The sequence below is a fragment of the Chaetodon auriga genome, chromosome 19, assembly GCF_051107435.1.
Source record: "Chaetodon auriga isolate fChaAug3 chromosome 19, fChaAug3.hap1, whole genome shotgun sequence".
Lineage (NCBI taxonomy): Eukaryota > Metazoa > Chordata > Actinopteri > Chaetodontiformes > Chaetodontidae > Chaetodon > Chaetodon auriga.
The window spans coordinates 18089835-18108280 of NC_135092.1; the positions used below are offsets into that span (position 1 = coordinate 18089835).

The following is an 18446-nucleotide window of genomic DNA, read 5'->3' on the forward strand; positions in this document are numbered from 1 at the left end:
TCTTGAATGTGGATATTTTCTGGTTTCTTTACTTCAACGTTGGTCCTCAAGACCCATCGTGCTGCCAGTTTTTCATCCTTACTACACACCAGAAGCTATTTTTAGACCAGATGAATGCAATTAATGAAGCAGTAGGATAGAAATCATCCAGTCCTTCGAGTCCCAGAGACCAGAACTGCGACCCACTGATCTGGAGCCCCCCTGAGCCCCTGCTGCAGCTCCTCACCACAGCTGAAATAATCTCTAAGCTCATTATCATAGCGTGCACTCTCTTCCTCGGTTTCTCTTTCTTCTCTCAGTCTCCCATACTGGATTTTTAGATGATTTTTCAGATGATCCCTGGTAGCACCAAATGTTTCCTAGAGAAACAGGAAGTCCCTGAGCAGCTTTTAACTTCTCCCATAGCAGGGACTCGTGAAGGAGGCGGAGTTTATGTGTGAGTGGATGACTTCAGTGAGACAAGACGTTCAAGTCATGCATAAGCACATAAAAGTCACATCTGTATAATTGCACAAACTGCTTCTGCTGTCACGCAAAACGACGGTACAGCATACAGCACAGCACAAGGATACTGTAACTCCTCCATCACACCACTAGAGGGCGAAGCAGCACACTGTAAAGTATGGAGGTGCTCCACTTCAGTATGTCAGCTTCTCAAAGCAAGTAAGGACATTTATATACAAGTAAAAACAACCAGCCCCAATCAGGATGTATCAACATCTTAATTACGGTGATGATGATGACAGCTGGTGGCTTGTTTGTCTGAGCAGACCCTCAAAGTCATGATGAAGCAGATCATCAGGGTCTGTGTACTCTCACTGAATCGTAACTAAAAATGTTTTCTTCCACACTTGTTGCTTATTTAGTCTTGAATATTTAATGTTAGAGAAGAACTTAAAATTAAAAAATAAAATAAAAACTAAGTTTTCAGGGGCGTTAAGTGATAAACTGATGAGTCAGTTAATCAGTCAGATATCTTTTTTTTTTTTTGTACTGTTGGTTGGACATAACAAGCCATCTGAGGACATCACCGAGAGATCTGGGAACCTGCGATTTCCATATTTTTCACTAGATGAAACAGGTATTTATCTCTTAAGTATTCAATATTTGTGACTAAATAAACAACAATCAAAGCTGAAGTTTGGAAAAACAAGCATTCTTGGTTATCCATTCATTTTTTACCTCTCTAAAACTCAGACAAACAAACCAAGTCCACCAAAAGTCACCAGACCTTGACTCATCTGTTGCTCAACTGTGATTGGTGTACAGTTATATGACATCATCCTTTTCAAACTGAGGCCCACCAGTGGGCAGAGCAAAGACAAAAACCCAACGCAGAAATGTGAAATAACCAAAACTTTGGCTAAAAATTTGGCCTTAATTGAAAAACAAGCCAATTCAACCCCTCAGATGGTGTTGCTGTTATTTTGTCCACCCTTGAGTGGTTCATCAATACAACCAGCACCTTGTTAAAGTCTGTATCTCTCTTTCAGTCTTTTTTTCCTGTTATCCTGGTCTCTCGTTATTCCCTCCATCTCTTTCTGTGCTCTCTTTCCTTCCTTTGCTCCTTTCTTATCTCCATGGAGCAGATGTTCGCGAACCCTTCAACGGGATTATGGTGGCGTTTCCCAGAAATCAAAGGGAACAGACTGGGTTTTTGGGATTAGGTGTCCCCCCTTTTACAGCCAGCAGGAATATTCAGGTTCCCCACTCTCTCGCTCTCTCTCTCTCCTTTAGCAGCGTGATAGCAGCTGGATCTACCGCACTCACTGCGCTGACAAATCCAAAGCAACACATCATGACACACCAGAGCCTGCGTGTTTGCTTCTATTCCCCCCGTCACAAAATATTAAAGATAATCAGCAGTTCCTAACTTCATAAGGACTTAAAGTCTGCCGAGTCTCACGCACAGAGAAACAAAAATGTGGTCTTTTTCCCTCATGCAAGAGTGACCGGGTCGTTTCACAACTACAGCATCAGCTGCCAACCCGGAGAGCTGCAGATCAATGATCTGGTCAGGTACTGCAGTAGATGACAAAGCACTGTACTGCACTTCCTCAGTTCAATGAGCCATTTGGCAGCGCTCCGCCTAGATAATAGCATCAAAACATCACTAAAGCCAAAGCGATGAATCAAAGCAGAGGCAAAGTCCTGTAGCTACAAAGCCAGAAGCAGTCTGGAGCACTGAAGCTGTAATCATTAAAATATGGATGCGGCTTCTACCTCAGCCCCGCCGCCGGTGTCAGTCATAAAGCGGAACAATCACTACAGGTGTGATGGAAACGACCTGTCATGAAAATGTGCCGTTGATGATGGGAGTTTGTGAATGTGGAGCCTTTAAATCTCGCTGTTGTAAAGTTCAGCTGTTCAGTGATGAGATAAAGGCACTACAAGGAACGCTTGAGTACCGAGCAGACTGAGGAACTCTTCAAGGTGAAGTGCGGCCTCGGTGTGTGCTTATTATGTATGTAATAAGCAAAAATAATGTAATGACTGCCAAACAGTTTGTACACATCAATCTCTACGTTTAGCGTTTCCAGCTTGGCAACCTCGCCTCTACATTTAGCAACTTTTCCGACCGGCTTAGCGAATTTTTTCAGACACATCCCCAGCAACAAATCCAGCAGGTTTTTGGCAGACCTTACCTGCTCTCAAAGACAGCCCTAATATTTCTCAGTAAATGTGCACTCATGCTTGCTCACAGTCGCTGCGACCTGCTGGTTTCACTGTTTTCTGTGTGCAGCAGTATGTTAGTCAGCCAATCATCAGCCTCGCAGAAACGTGGATGATCTGAGGATGTGTGCTGCTAACGACCAATCACTGACCCCCAGAGTTTGTCTGGGGAACTTGTTTGTGTTCGCTGTGAATGATTTAATTTGACTGTTTAACATGGTTTCATTTCGTCACTGAAGACACAGTTTAATGAGTGAGTTTACTGTCTGTGTTTTTCTGAAATTACAGGCAGATTTGACTTGACTTCAGCCATTTTCTGTTGAAAACTGTTGGCAAGACAGCCAACAGCCACACAGGCAGTCAAACAGTTGAGGCACTAACATTGTTAGCGGTTGTTTAGTCCGGTGTCCTGTCCCGGGTTGTGTGTGGTTACACAACTATTCTTTACTGTGAGTAATAACACTCTGGTTATTTGCTGTCACCGCAGCTGCCATGAAGGAGAGACAGCTAACATTAGCCAGACGCCCTCCTCTCTATCATGCAGGATGAACACAGCAGTGTGTGTGTGTGTGTGTGTGTGTGTGTGTGTGTGTGTGTGTGTGTGTGTGTGTGTAAAGCTGCAGATGACTCAGCAGGTGTGGAAATAATACGTCCAGTGGGAATCAGTGCTAATGCTAGCAGGCTAGGCCAACTAGCTCCCACTGTCCGAATGGAACCTAGTTAGCCTAGCTTGTTAGCTTTTACACTTCGAGTGGAATACAAGCTTAGCAGCATGATGGTTCCTCCCGAATTTTTAATGTTGTGAAGTGACAGATGGATTTAATCTTAATGGTTAATAACTAACTCTAACTAACTAACTAGACCTCCAGACCAATCTGCTTGCTCTCAGCAATTCAGTGTGTGTGTCCTGCAGTATCTTACTATGATGGTCTGTCCAGGTTTGACCACGTTCAGTTCAGCCAGACTCTGCAGGATTTCACTGACCGCCTTTTCACACAGCGAAGCGCCAGCCGAAGGATCGTCTCCTCCTCGCCTTCCTCCATGCTTGCTGTTCTCCTCTTCCTCCCCTTGCTCTGCCCCTGTCAGTTTCCGACCTGTGCAGGAACACACAGAGAACATAAGCAAAACACTGGCATCGCCTCTGGGGTTTACATTTGTTCCCTTTTGGATTATCTTTGGAAGCGCTGTGCGACGTCTCGTCCTGTTCAGAATATGCTGGTACTCTCATGGGCACTTCAGTGTTATTCAAAACACCAATACAACACCATTAAAATGCTATAAAAAGCATACAAACATGATCGTCTTCACTGCAATAACTAAACCCTAAATTAGAGCTATTTTAAGCAGATATACAATATTCTCCCCCCTCTGACTGTCAAACAACTGGAGCTCAGTTGCAGAAAACCGTTCATTCACTGTGCAGATTACACTAATTACTGCGAACACTGGCAATCAACCTTTTGTGTTGTTCCATGATGTGAAGGTTGTAATTACTGGGATCTGTCCCATTGTTGCCTTTCATCCCACATGAAGTAAATGCAACATGAGGCCTCAGAAGGTGGTCCTCATGTGACCTAAGTGACAAGTACTGGCTCATAAACACCACGTTTTTCCACGAAAACACTGTTCAGACCAGGTGTTGAAGGTAAATGTGTTTTAATACACCTGCATGCTTCTCTGTGAAGAAACCAGAATGCCACCAAACATCTAGAAAGTGAAGAGGTGAAACACTGCGTGGACTAAAAAGACAAAAAAACTCCAAAAGATTGAACAAGTAGTGCAAAAATATAAAATAAACAATAAACATTACATGCAAAGAATGATGAGGCAATAATGATGCTAACATTGTCATATTGTAATTGCTTTATCTCTCATTTCAAATGTGGAAAACTTCCTACAAACTGTCCAAATTATAAACTACTGACTGTGTTAAATAATACGTGCCGGTATTTTGTTGCAGATTGAAATATCTCAACAACCATTGGATGGATTGCCAGACGTTCATGGTGCCCAGAGGATTAATCCTAATGACTTTGGTGATCCTCGGCTTTTCTCATAACGCCACCAGCAGACATTCCCATCAGCATGAGCTGTACTTTGGAAACATCGACACGTTGCTCAAAGCATCGCTGTGCCCAAACAAAGCCTTGCAGAGCTGCTAGCATGGCTGCAGACCAGTTTCAACATTAAAAAACTAAAATGCTTCAACGTTTAATGACATAACTGGGTATATGCAATAAATAATTACACTAAAAAAAAGACAGTCCAGCAATGAAAAGTTAGCAAAGTAGTTCAATTTTGTGCAGTTTCTTCTGTTTGGCCCAGAAAGAGTTGCTGGCTCCCAAACAGTTGGAAGGCTCAGACAGGCAGCAGGTGTTTTGCACACTGCTAAACAGACACTGAATTGCACAAACAGACCCTGGCACACGAAGTTAGCTGCAAACAAAGCCAAACAATTGGTTCACTTCAGGATTTTATCGCTAACTTTAACTATCTTACTTTAATATATGAAATAAGCGTTAACATTTTACTTTATTCTAGACACTTCTTTGCTGCAGAATAATAACCCTGTGGCTGTGCGATTGGACGGACTCTGCGAAGGCAACACTGTGCCTAGCAGATAAGAGTAAGCCCTGTCAGGTAGGCCTCACCGTGATTGCTGGGCTCCTCTGTGGACTTGTCACTCTCCCCGTCCGCCTGTCCGTCTGCATCCTGCTCGGCATGCTGCAGACTGAGCTTATGGCACACTTCAAAGGCCTGACCTACTGTCCGCACAATACGCATGGCCTGCGTCTGACGGGGAGAGATGGAGTGAGACACACGGAGAGAACAGAGTGGAGAGTTTGAGATGAAAGGTCAATGTTTAGGGGATCCAACAATAAGAGGAGCGTATGAGGCTCCTCACTGCACCGAACAATGCAGAAAATAATTACTGATCAGCTCCTCCTGTCTGCTTTAAGACGGTGAAATCACCTGCTGCAGTCTTTGGATGGACTCAAAAACATGCACGCTCTCAGCCACCCTTCGCATGCAGTCGAATAACCCCGGTTCAGAGACTAATAATATCACATCTGTGGAACAATTCTCATTACAGCTGACTGATAATGACAGACCTCTGAGCCAAGACAGCAGTAACTTACAACAACTGCAGCAGCACTCATGAAAAGAGCTCAGACTGAGGAAAGGTGAAGAGACGCTCGCCTGAAATATGCAGCAGTAATCCTTGTCCTTGAGTGCATCTACTCTGTATTCACTGCAGGCTATAGGTCTGCAGTGGTAAGCCACCGGATATTAACTAAGCCACCGGAAATTGAATTTAAGATAAAAATTTTAAGCCAAAATTGATTCACTGAGCTGACATGATCAGGAAATTAATTCTTAAATGATAGAAAAACACAGAATACAAACAACCCTCAGTCACGGCTAGCTGTGCACAGAGAGCTGAAGCAGATCACATTTAAGTCTGCTGCGGTATGGCCCACAGTGTACTCAGCACTCGGCGTATTCAGCTGGGGGATTTACATCAAGGACCAGTGACAGCAGCAAATTGGATGGTAAGAGGAAAAGTTTTTTTTTTTCCAGTTAAGGAAAAGCTATCTAATCGAAGTAATCTAATGCAGCCGTGAGAAACACGTCTCACGGCTGCATTAGAGTAAGATGATGCTGCTGCAGCTGGTAAAACTGTTATCTCCTCTGCCTCTTTCATGGGGTTCTGCCTGTGTGATTCCTGATTGATGGTTTCAATTCCAGTTATCTGGGTGATGAAACATAAGAGCAGCGGTATAGTTGTGCATGAAACCGATTCCGCAGGACAGTGTTATTTAATGATGGACACATATTTATCTGTCGTTACATGTTTGGGAACATTTTGCAAAATATTACTTATAGACTTCCTCACCGAAAGTGAGAAGACTGATACCGCTCTTAAATGTGAAGGTACAGCAAGAGGACGGTTAGCTTATCTTAGCATAAAGACTGACTGCTTTAGAGGTGCTGGTAAGTCATTTCTTTTCACTTTGGGACACAGCCAGGCTTGCTGTTAGCCCCTGTTTCCAGTTGTTATGTTAAGCTAGGCTAATAACCTGCTATCTTATGTGCAATAGAACAGATGTAACAGTGTTATTGATCCTCGAATCAAATTCTAGACAAAAGAGCAAACAAGCTGATTTTAGAAAATGTCCACCATTTACTTTAATGTGTCTTTATGCTAAGCTAAGCTAACTGTCTGCTGACTTGATCTCCATATTTAGCGTACAGACATAAGAGTGGTATTAATCTAACCCTCGGCAAGAGGGCGAATGAGCGTGGTTTTCAAAATGTCAGACGGTTTCTTTAACTCTCACAGCGTAGCTCTGAAATCAGCTGCGCATGCCGACAGTCAGGCTGTACCTTCTTCTTTGACTTGAAGACATTACATCTGAAGGAATTACTGGAACCATCTCTCGCGATGTAGCTGAAGATCTTTAAGTCCTGGGAGTCATGAGACACGTAGAAAATCCTGGAAAACAGTGAATTTTTTATTTATTGATTACATCACCCACCCTTCACCTTAGTATCCTCCTAATAACAAGTTACATTAAACCCGGATATTGAATCAGGGACCATCAACTGACCTCATGCAGATATAGGAGAATATTTCCAGTGTAATACTTCATATACGGCACCGCACTACTCTAAGTTCCCTGTGTATTATACTGTACAAGTACACTGTCCCGCCTGCTTCTGTCCTTGCCAGCAACCCTGCAACAGCACACTCTGCAGTAAAGCGGCAGAGCAACGGGTCAGCCCCTGCATCTCCATCTGTAGCTCCACTGCTGTAAAACCACTGGCAACCAGGTAAGCAAATTACGACCATCTACCATGGAAGGTCACATAGATACATCCCCACCGCGTAAACACACCCACACACACACAAACACGAGTAATGATAACTATATTTAACACATGGCCCCTTGCTGAGGCGTGGCTTTGCCAAATGAGATCCTCCCACAGATTTATGCATAATTTACAAACACACACACACAAGTTGGTTAGATGTTTAATGTTAAGACATTTTTAAGCAGCCGCCCACGACTTCCCTTCTCTGAGATTTCCATTTCCATGAAGAGGTTGCCTTCCGAGCTGTAATTGCTTATTTTAAGCAGACAAAAAAAGAACAAGTAAAACTCCTCTCATTAACTCCAGTTTTTTTCTCGCCTGAATCTCCCTTCTCCTCTCAGCACCTGACAGGTAGTATTGTTTCGAAACAGTTTACAGTCTAATTGCCGTGAGCTGTTTTGCAGTGACTGACAGCTTCACAGGCTTGTTGATGATTGGCTGACAGGATCCATCACCGGGATGTCGAGGCCCTGAATGAATGTCTTGGTGGGATATTTGTCTCAGGAAGTGACACTTTGTTGTCCAGATGGTTTTAAATACCAGATTACTGTGACTATAATCTAAAAGTAGTACCTCCACTGGAAAAATTACACGCTTTAAAGTAGATAAACATATGCTCTACCAACTACATGCACAAGCTATAGATAATTCATTATGCTGCCTTATGAGGCTAACTGCATTTGGCATTTAAAGTACTGTACATTCAAGCACATTAGTCCTGCATGGTGAAGTACATGGGATGGCCTACAAAGCAAGTCTCAGCTTCCTCCGCAGAGGCCGAGTCGAAGGATCTTATTTCCACTGAGAGACATACGGTACGTGCTATCTGCAGTATACTCACAGTAATTACTTCGCTTAAAGCTAACAAGAACATGCTGAGTGCAGAGAACGGATTGACATCAGACAGTTTAATCCCCTGGGTGTATGAAAAAAGTGGCAAAGATGGCAAGATTTGAAATTTGTTTTACACGCAGTATGAACATATGAACGTGTCAGAGACTGAGAGGTGTCACTAACCTGTAGATGGGATCTTGCATGATCATCATCTTGCTCTCATCCCATGTCCATTCTTTCCTCTGTGTGACAGACAGACGGGTGTGATTAAGCAAATGGCCAGTGTGAAAGCTCATTTAAAGCTGCCATACGTCTTTTTGTTTGCTCAGTGTTACAGACTCCGGCTTTCTGAATGCAGTGGAAGGTGGTTTCAGTCACGAGAGACTCACCTTCTGTTTCTTCCTCAGCATCACCTTGACCCCGTCCACGGACACCACGATGCTGACCTTCTTCTTCTTGATGTTCTTGGCCTTGAATTCGTACTAGGAAAAGCAGACAAAAAGCAGTGCATCAGAACAGTGGCATTACATGACAACAGCATTCTCTCTTTCCTGTATGAAATTAGCAAAAACTCTTAAACATTTCGACAATTTGGTTTCATCTGATTACACATAACTGAACACAGACGCCTGATAAATCAGTCATAATGTCGCAAAAGCTTGGAAACCATTTAGTTCGTAATTGATATCTTAAAATTCGTGTGGCATATTCAACCAACAGACTGTGACCAACGTTGCTCTTCATTAACTACAGATAAGCCTCCTCACATTTGGTGAGATACTGCCGCAACCTTTTAGCCTTCGTCTTCATCTTCTTCACAGATGCAGTTTGAGTGAGTGTCACTAGATGTCAAAGCTAATGTTCGACATGCTGCCACCTGCTGTACTGGAGGGGAATGTTGCAAACACATCAAATATGTGGTTATACCTCCTGTCAACATTACAGCCGACCTTGTTTTTACATTTTTTTTTTTAGAGAGGTTAAAAATCCGGGAGATTTATGGGAAAATATTTCAGCGTGAGGACAGCAGGAGAGAAGGGTAAAATGGGAGAATCCCTCTGCAATGTGCGGACGTCCTCCTGCATATTTGGCATGCTTGCAGAATTAAGGGCATGAGTAGGAACAATCTGTCAGCATTAAAACATGATCTGCAGTGCACTTTAATATATCAGCATCTTTAATAGCTTGGCAGCTCACAATAGGAGCACTGATAAAGTCTGATGAATATTTGTAGCCGAGCCAGCGGAAAAAACAACTTCTCTGCAGCTCTCGGAGAAATGAGAAAGGACGCTGAACAACAAAGTTTGTCCTACTTCACCTTGACTGTAATGAAAACCAGCACACCACAGATCAAAATAAGTGTAGCGCGACTGATTTTATACAGCTTACAGCATTTACCTGATTAATCCTCCTGGCTGATAAGTATCACGTTATAAATGTACAGCTGAGCCGCGTCTCTGCTTCTCAGCGGCACAAAACATCAACCACGGCGGCTAAATTAAACAACAACCTTAAGTAAGTAAGGCTGAGCATGTAGGTTTGTCTCCATTCTGTTAGCTGAGCGGTACACAACAGCTGTGTCTGCACTGAGCGACTAGCACGTTTCCACCTTGTCAGCTGGCCAGGCTCACTGCTCAGGAACTTAGTGAGTCTGGCCTGTCGACTCAAATCAGTGTCACTTTAAAACATGAAGCAGGGTTCAGCTCTTGTTAGCTACCAGCTATCAAGGCCTGCAGTGGGACTGCCAGGCCACAGCCATCCATCATGTTACAAAATGCAGGTGTTTGACTTTTGAGCCATGCATGAAGCTGGTTTCATTCTGTGGCCTACACAAGGTCAAAGAGGAAGCGATGTGGGGTCAGCTGGTGGTTAGCTTAGCTTAGCATAAGGGAGTGGAACAATAGAAGCAGCTTGCCGGCCGTGTCCCAAGGTGAATAAGAAAACTCAGCACCTCTAAAGCTCACAACTTGGCATGTTATAAGTACACTCCCAAACACAGAATGCGCTAATTTTGCTAATCCTTTCTGACAAATACTCAACTGACAGCACTACAAAGTCAATCTATTTGATATATTTATTTAATTATCTGCTTATTCTGAACTTGATGCAGCAACACATTTCAAACAAGTTGGGACAGGAGCAACAAAAGACTGGGAAAGATGTGGAATGCTCCAAAAACACCTGTTTGGAACGTCTTCTTTATGCTAAGCTAAGATCAGCTAACTGTCTCCTATCTGTAGCTTCATTTAGCTTACAGACATGAGAGTGGCATCAATCTTCTACCCTCACTCTCAGTGACATAGTGAATAAGAATATCTACCAAATGTTTGACCAATTCCTCGATTATCTTAAAGCAAGACATTGAATTGCATCATGTGACAGTCAAAAGTCAAGACTGGAGTGTGCAGCACGTTTTTTAGAGCTTTTTCACTGCCTTTTGTTTTCATTGTACAGTACATAAACTGAAACCTCCCGGGCCACGTCCAGGCTAACTTTTGCCATATTTTCCTCCCAAATTTAAGCGATATAGTCACTAAAGTGTCAAGATCTAGTTAACAAATTGAGGTAAAAAGTCAAAGTTTGGACGATTTTCCTTCATTTTTCAAAGCTGCTGCAGACAAAGTAGGCAGCACTTCCCACTGGAGCTGGCAGAGTTTCCCAGGAAACAATAAATATCCAGTCTGCTGTTTCCCACTTTGTGCCATAATGTTAATATATAGCAAAGTGAATAGTCTCCAGCCAGATGAATCAGTAAAGGGAAGAGAGGAGAGACTACGTCGTTAAAAGGAAAGGGTCAAATGAATGCCAGTATGGAGACAAGGCAAGGGTAAGGCGACAAAGATGGTAACAGAGAAATGATGAGGGGAGAGGTGAGCAGATAGGAGGAGACAGAAGGAGAGGAGGTGAGGAGACAGCTGTCGTTGTGTAAGGACCTCCTGCAAACTGTGACCTTTTCATCTGGCTGCACAATGCTGCCATGGAACAATTAGCTGAGCATTGTGAGCAAGTCAAGACCTACCAGACATGATTATAACACAGTTTGGCTTTTATTTGCCTTGTGTGGACGTAGGACGTGTCCTCACCGCCTGTGAGTGTGTGCACAGACTGACAGTAAACAAATGTCACGACTTGAATGAAGCCATTTTTGTCACATTCAGTTCTACGTTTCCACACCTTCTTTCATGTCAATTTTCCACTTGTGTCTATTTGAAATGCCCTGCTCTCCCTGCCCTGGATCCATGGTGATTAAAGTTTCAGTCTCTAATTATACAGAGCGGAGTCCTGAGAGAGCTGATTAAATGGAGAATAGGTTTAGAGAGGGAGAGGAGGAAACACACCACGGGGACAGAGGCGCTAGCCAGGGTTTAAAGAGGAGGAATGAAGAAACGCTCGCGCTGCAAAGGGAAGTGGTACGGTGGTGGTGAGATGAAAGCAAAGTGTCAAAGTGGGAAACCAAAAAGCAGGCGATGAGCGTCATTTATCTCCTTTGCAGTGTGCTTATGAACCCTGTGCCAAAGCCACAGATACTGAGAGTACAGTATCTGCTCTGGGGCAAATACCGAGATGAGGCAATTCAAAGAAAGGTGACTGAGCAGAATAATGATTTTCGGGTATAAACCTTCCAGAGACGGAGCCCCGAAACTGAGAAAAAGGCAGTTAAAGGTTGTCAGAGGAGAGAAAATATAATGCATTAATTAACAATGCTTTTGGAGGAAGGAAACAAATGTAAAGCTTTTCCTCTACCCTCAATTAAACTGGTAAATACAGAGCACAGACTGCTCCTTCCTTTATCTCCAATAAGTTCATAAATGCATTAATGCTTCTCTCCAAAGGTCACTTTATTTTTCCAGCCCCAACTTTCCAATTATTTTGGCCTCAGCACAAGTTTAATTACTTATGTTCCTCCCCCACAGCTATGTGTTCTGCTCCAGAGTGGTGAGGTCCTGCCAACAGGTATTTGATAGCATATCTGAGACTTAACACACATTGATGAAATCAGACTGTCAGACTGTTAGTTTGAATTTATCTGAAGTGCTTCACAAAATCTTGTAATCCCAAACAGATTGTTGTTAATTTTTGTCTCATTACAGCAAAAAAAATATCTGTTAATGTGGAAGAAACATACTCAAAAACACATATTAATACTTAGAAAAGACTCTATATTAGAGCAGCAGCACAGCGTCTGAACTGAATGACTGTCTGATTAATGATCCCTGTGTCATCACCCACCACTTACTATGATATATAAGGTAAAGCTCCAAGCTTGACATAAAACCAGAAAAATCCATCAGAAATTGAGAGAACATATCCTGCTGTTTATCCACGATCGACCTGGACGTCTGGATTAAACGCTCCCTGGGATCATGGCTGCGTGTTAACGACGTGGTTCTGCCTGCTATCTGTCAGACTCGTCCTCTCACTCTAACGTGTATCTCTGTGGATTGGATTATTGTTTGGGTGCTCAGGTTGCTTCTGTTTCTTTCATTTTTTTTCCTGCTTTGTTGTTGTTGTTATTCTCAGATGGCAGAGTGGATGCAATCTTGAGCACTGCAATAAAAAAAGATGAAAATAGATTCATCTCTTTCATATTTTCCCGACCAGATACTTCCCATTTCCCCCACGCTTACACGAGAGCTGCAGCTATTAACTGACAGAAAATTAATTTGCAACTGTTTTGTTGATCAATCAATTGTTTAATTCATTTGTTGGAAAAAAGGCTAAAAATTCTCTGGTTGCAGCTTTTCCTTTGTGAGGATTTGATGGTTTTACACCACTGTGAGCTGAATGTTTGGATTTGGGGCCGTTGCTTGAAGAAAAAAAAAATATGATTATGTTTTTTTTTTTTTTACTATTTTCCAACATTTTTAGGCTAAATAATTCATAGAGTTATCAGGGAAATGGTGAGCAGCTTGCTAAATAAAGAAAATACTTGTTAGTTGCAGTCACGGCTTACATTATCAATACATGATCAGGGAGCAGCTGCTAACTTACTTGAAAACACTTGTAACTGAACATGACAAGCACCAGTCTTTTCAGGCTGCGCACGTCTGTCACAAACTACACGAGTATGAAGTGTATGTAATGTTAATCATCCATAGACTGCACTGCATGCTGCTGCAGCGCCATCAAATTCACACTGAAGGCACTTCAGCTGGCAAGCTAATAAAGTTAGCCAGTTAAAGTCAGACGGGACATCCAGGGACAGAAACTTGCTGGCGAAGCCAATGAGAATGAGTGAAAAGATGAAAAACAAGACAAACACCTTGCATACCTAGATGACCTGCAACACACCTGCAAAGTCAGCCACTTCCTACCTCTCCCAACACATCAGTGTCAAAACGTTCACCCACAGCTCTTTTATAATTCACAGTTTACGATTCTGGTGAAGTAAAGAGGGATTTTACAACTTCATTCCAAGTATGAAATTTTTATATTTTCTTTGCTTAAGTGCCAAGTGTTTTGAAATATTCAGGCTTTTAATGCACTTGCATTGTTATGGTTTTCCTGTTACCAACGGCAGAACAAAACAATTAAAAGCTCATGACATAAGTTCCCCTAAGCCTCAGCATGTCAGGTTAGAAGGCATGAGAACATTCCAGAGAAGAGCTTAGTTCACGTCACGCCGCCGCTACGGATCCTGGAAGTTTCTGAATTATGTTTGAGAAATTTAGGAATACACAAGAAGTAATGTGTGACTAAGATGTGGACTGAACAGGCATGCAAAGGATGTGGGCTGTGTGTTGTAAGAAGCGCTCTTAAAAGATTTGTCTTCCACCTTAAAACTATGAGTGTCGCAGTGTTACAGCGATGTTGAAGCTTACCGCAAACCGAGCGAGAGCGTTTATTTCAAATCTCTGCCGGTCTGGATGTGTGCATTTAAGCCGTCAGACTCATCAGTCTTGCCAGACAGCGTAACAAATTTCAGCCGGCGTTCCTCTCTGCAATCTATTATGAAAGTGTCAGACAGAATGGTGATGGCTGTTGCTATGTGCACAAAATGAAGGAAGGGAAGGCTGGCTCTCAGCAGAAGTTTTCCAACCCTGCTTAATAAATTTCGCTGCTTTAAAAACAGACGTGATACGAGATCAAACCAGATGAGACAAGAGGCCATTCACTTTTTATTAGTGACATCTGAGCAAGCCAGGACAATAGGATTTGATGTGACAGTTTCTTCTTTTTGTGGCATGAATAACCAACTATGAGCACATCCCAACTATATTCACTACTTAATATCTGAAAGCCATCAAGAGCTGAAAGTGACAGCTTCCAGATCAGTTGCTTTAAGCTTCTTCTTTGTGTATTCACCTCAGCATATAATTAGCGGGTATATTGTGATGGCTCTCACATTGGAAAACGGCTTAATTTTAGGTTTTGCTCTGTTTTAGCCGCATGGCTCTAAGGATGTTGATTGACCTGCAGCACACTGGAAGCCTGAACTAAAACATAAAGATACTGCACCTCATTTTGAATACTTGTTTGAACAGAGACAACATACAAACAAGTCGACACACTGCACGAAGCTCCACTGGCTCATTACATTACCGCAGTCCTGGAGCGAAGCTTCTCATTATGTTTCATTACTCCACAACCGACAATCTAATAGCTCCGTTTAGCAACTTAAAACAAATATATTCCACCAGCATGTATTAGCCACTGCAGACACAACTGTGTGTAAATATGAGCATCACTTGGGTAATATGCCTCTTTGCTTTTGTGCCATCTCTAGATGAGAAGACTGACGCCTCCACATCTGCACATTAAAAATGAAGTTACAGCCAGGAGACGGTTAGTTAAGGTAAGGTAAGATTATCTGAAGTTAACACAAACTCAGGCTCGCTGCCCCCCCCCCATTTCCAGTCTTTATGCAGGACTAAGCTGAGACTTTTACTCACCAATATCCACGTCCAGCTGGATTCAACAGGCATGATTATGAGTGTTATTGGTAATCTCTCGATTGGGTGCTGGACAACTAATCAAAGCTGAGTCTCAGAGCAAACTGTAGAGGACGACCCAGAGGACATGAGGGACTCTGGTGAACTCTACTGTTATGACACTGACATCTTCTTTCCAAGAGGGACAGCAGTTTCAGGAACAGAGCTCCCAGTCATTCAGTGGAGGCAGTTATGCTGCAGATACTGTAGATAAACCTTCTGGTTCCAAAAGGTACCTGTCAACAGACTTAATGAAAGGCCTCCGAGTCCTTCAGTTAATGTTATTTGGCTCAGCCTTGAAAGTCTGACTTTGGGTACATTTTAAAGGAAACGGACACATTTTTTTTCTCCTCTTGTTCATGGATATTTTTAGAGTGGCTAAATGAGCAGGGTTTAGGTTTTGCAAACCAAATCATGGAATAACAAATTATGGGCAACCCCCCACTCCCCTTCGTTGATCCTGAAAAGCAGTGGAATGTGGGGTGCAATGTGGGTCATTGATGCTCCCCTGTAGTACCATTGAATCCATACAGGAGTAGACAATAGGCCCTATAGATCGCAACCTAGCAACCTCTTCATTACAATTCTCAGGATTTGGGGAGTTCCAAGGAATTTCACTGCTTTTTTCCCCCCAGTTCAGTCCACAAAGAGATGACTGTTGGGAGCAGAACTAAGCTGAGAAACACAACAGCTGTCCAAGCAGCCTGGCATTTAACGTGAAAGGAGACTTCTTGGAAATCAAAGTAGCAGGAAACAATCTGAAATAAAATTAGCACTTTTATTTTCTGTTCAACGCCAACTGCAGTGCCTTTTTTTTTTTTTAAAGAAAGAAACACGTGTTGTGGCAATCAGGCAGCAGCTTTTCACAATGTCACTTTAAATCAACTAAAAATTAGAGCTTTAATTACTGCTGCTCAACTAGCCTCTCACCCCGTGGGCGGTGTTTTCAGAAAGGCCTCTCAGCCTCGCGGCCAAACAGGGAGGACGCCGTGACTCCCATGTCTCCCACTCCCAAACCTCCAGAGTGAACTGGCACATCTCATCATTAGTCAGCAGGAGTGTGATAAGGCAGCAATTACCTCAACAGTTGCCACGGACGACGACCTTGGCCTACATCTGAAACGGACGGGAGTCGGTGTTTGTGCACGCTGGCAGTGGTATGTTTGGAAAAAGAAGAAGATGCAAGAGCTAGATAAGCAGTCTGCGTGCATTCAGATGCTTGCTGGTGCCTGTCTCTGCCCACGTGAGAGGTTTCCGCCTGAGTGCAGATATTATGGATTGGACTCCTGGGCTCCAGTCTGTTGGCAGCCTCCAGTGAGTAGCAGCAGTCAGGTCCTCAGGGAGAGAGGGTGCTAAAGGAAACAGCCCGTTTACAGGGCTGCTTAATGGGGGCTTCTGCATGACAGCAGGGTTACACGCAAGACTGGAACTTACAGCAAACAACTGAGGCTTTTATTGTGAAATAGCCTTTTTTTTTTTTTAAAGCAGAGTTTGGTGGAGTTTTGATTGAAGGGCTTATTTTCTGTTGGCATTTTTCAGGCTCTTTTTTCAGCATATTTTTTCTTGATTTTAGTGATAAAATCCTGGAAGACCGATAAGCAACCACAGCTGGCACTGACACTGCATTAGCTCCATCTGGGAGCTACAGCTGTGACTTCTATAGATAAATGACTTTCATTACTTGCACTGCAAGTGTGTTTGTAGTGGCTGACAGACAGAATTGATCAACCCCGGCCCATGTTAATACGTCTGAACAGACGCAGGGAAGGAATCAAAGCCCATGAACTCGGGGCAGCCATTACATCAGACCATGTGGTACAGTTTATTGATCATCATTGCAGCCTTCTGTCTCAAATCAAAGCAGCAAGGTCAGGAAGAAAAGCTGGCGTGGAGGAAAACTCTAATGCAATGCGGGATGAGTCAACCCGTTCCTTTGGAGAGGAATCAGCCACAGTTGAAGCGGGCTTGTCAGAGGAAACAGCTAAGCCCCGGCGCGTGCTCAGGCAGTCACTCCTTCAGCGTAGGCGCCCTTGCAGTGTGAATGGACCCACGCCTGAGTGACTCACCGACAGGCACGGTGAAAGGACGGCCAGTCCCAGAGCGCTGACAGAGGCTACTCAGGGCTAGTCACATGGGACACGGAAGAAATACAAAGGAACAACCTGACCATGTCCAGCACTCTCTCTCAATGAGATTCAGGTGGAGGGTGCACATGGATGCACACTAAGTACAAACTCCACATGTGCAAAGTGTTACAGTCATAAGGTAATCATTTACATTTCATAACTCGTCTCATCTGTGGCATCAACATGTTTAAAAAAAAAAAAAAGGGAAATCAAGCAGACACGTCCTAATACCTGGAAAAATGGAGGAGAAGGTGAAGTACACCTGCAGTCTCCAGACGGTCTGACAGAAAACGTCATCTTAAACCCCTTCCAAGTTACTGCATTAAGAAACAGTGACAGTGTTTGCTTGAAATGCAAATCTGAGCCACAACTAACTCCACTGAAATCAAAGAGAATTAGGCAGAATATAATCAGCAGATCACTGTTGGTGTGGTAGTGGTAGAAATGTTAGGTTTCATATTAGGTGGGAATAGCCCACTTTGTCCACTGGTGTGTCTGTGGATGGAATTAAATCTACAATAACACAATGACTGATAGCATTAGCTTTTCTCATAGTAAGACACGAAACACTTTTATTGGTTTAAAGGACCATATAGATCTGATAATGATGGAACATGCAGGTTCAATAATCTAGACCTGGGCCTTAATGAGGGCCTGTGTTCCAAAGGTCCTGCTCCATTCAAAATGTGTTAAATCTGAGTTTAACGTGCATGTTGGAGCACGATCTTATGACATCAAATCTAGCTTGGAAGCCACTCATGGTCCAGCGTGCATCAAGTGTGATGAAACCTTCAGTGTATTTACATTAAGAAAAGACTTTTCAGTGAAGCAGGAGACATCTTGTGTCCAGTAGTTAAACTTTTGAAATTATAAAAAAAACATTAGCATTTTCTCAGATTTCACAATGTGAGAGAAGGATCAGATGTAATTTTAAGAATTTTTCTTCTTAATTTAACTTTTGTGGGAAAAAAAACAGACACAAATTATCATTCAAAGCCGAGTG

The 18446-nt window shown here is 43.0% G+C and overlaps 1 protein-coding gene across 2 annotated transcripts in view; it reads right to left on the reverse strand.

Moving 5' to 3' along the window:
* LOC143337734 (carboxyl-terminal PDZ ligand of neuronal nitric oxide synthase protein) overlaps positions 1 to 18446 on the reverse strand; it is a 47988-nt gene that overhangs the window by 15322 nt on the left and 14220 nt on the right. For both annotated transcript variants that reach the window (XM_076757502.1, XM_076757503.1), the window contains exons 3-7: positions 8775 to 8867; positions 8569 to 8627; positions 7063 to 7171; positions 5325 to 5466; positions 3595 to 3767 (exon numbers count right to left, since the gene is read on the reverse strand). In XM_076757502.1, coding sequence (XP_076613617.1) covers positions 3595 to 3767; positions 5325 to 5466; positions 7063 to 7171; positions 8569 to 8627; positions 8775 to 8867 — 576 coding nt within the window. The remainder of the gene's footprint in view (positions 1 to 3594; positions 3768 to 5324; positions 5467 to 7062; positions 7172 to 8568; positions 8628 to 8774; positions 8868 to 18446) is intronic.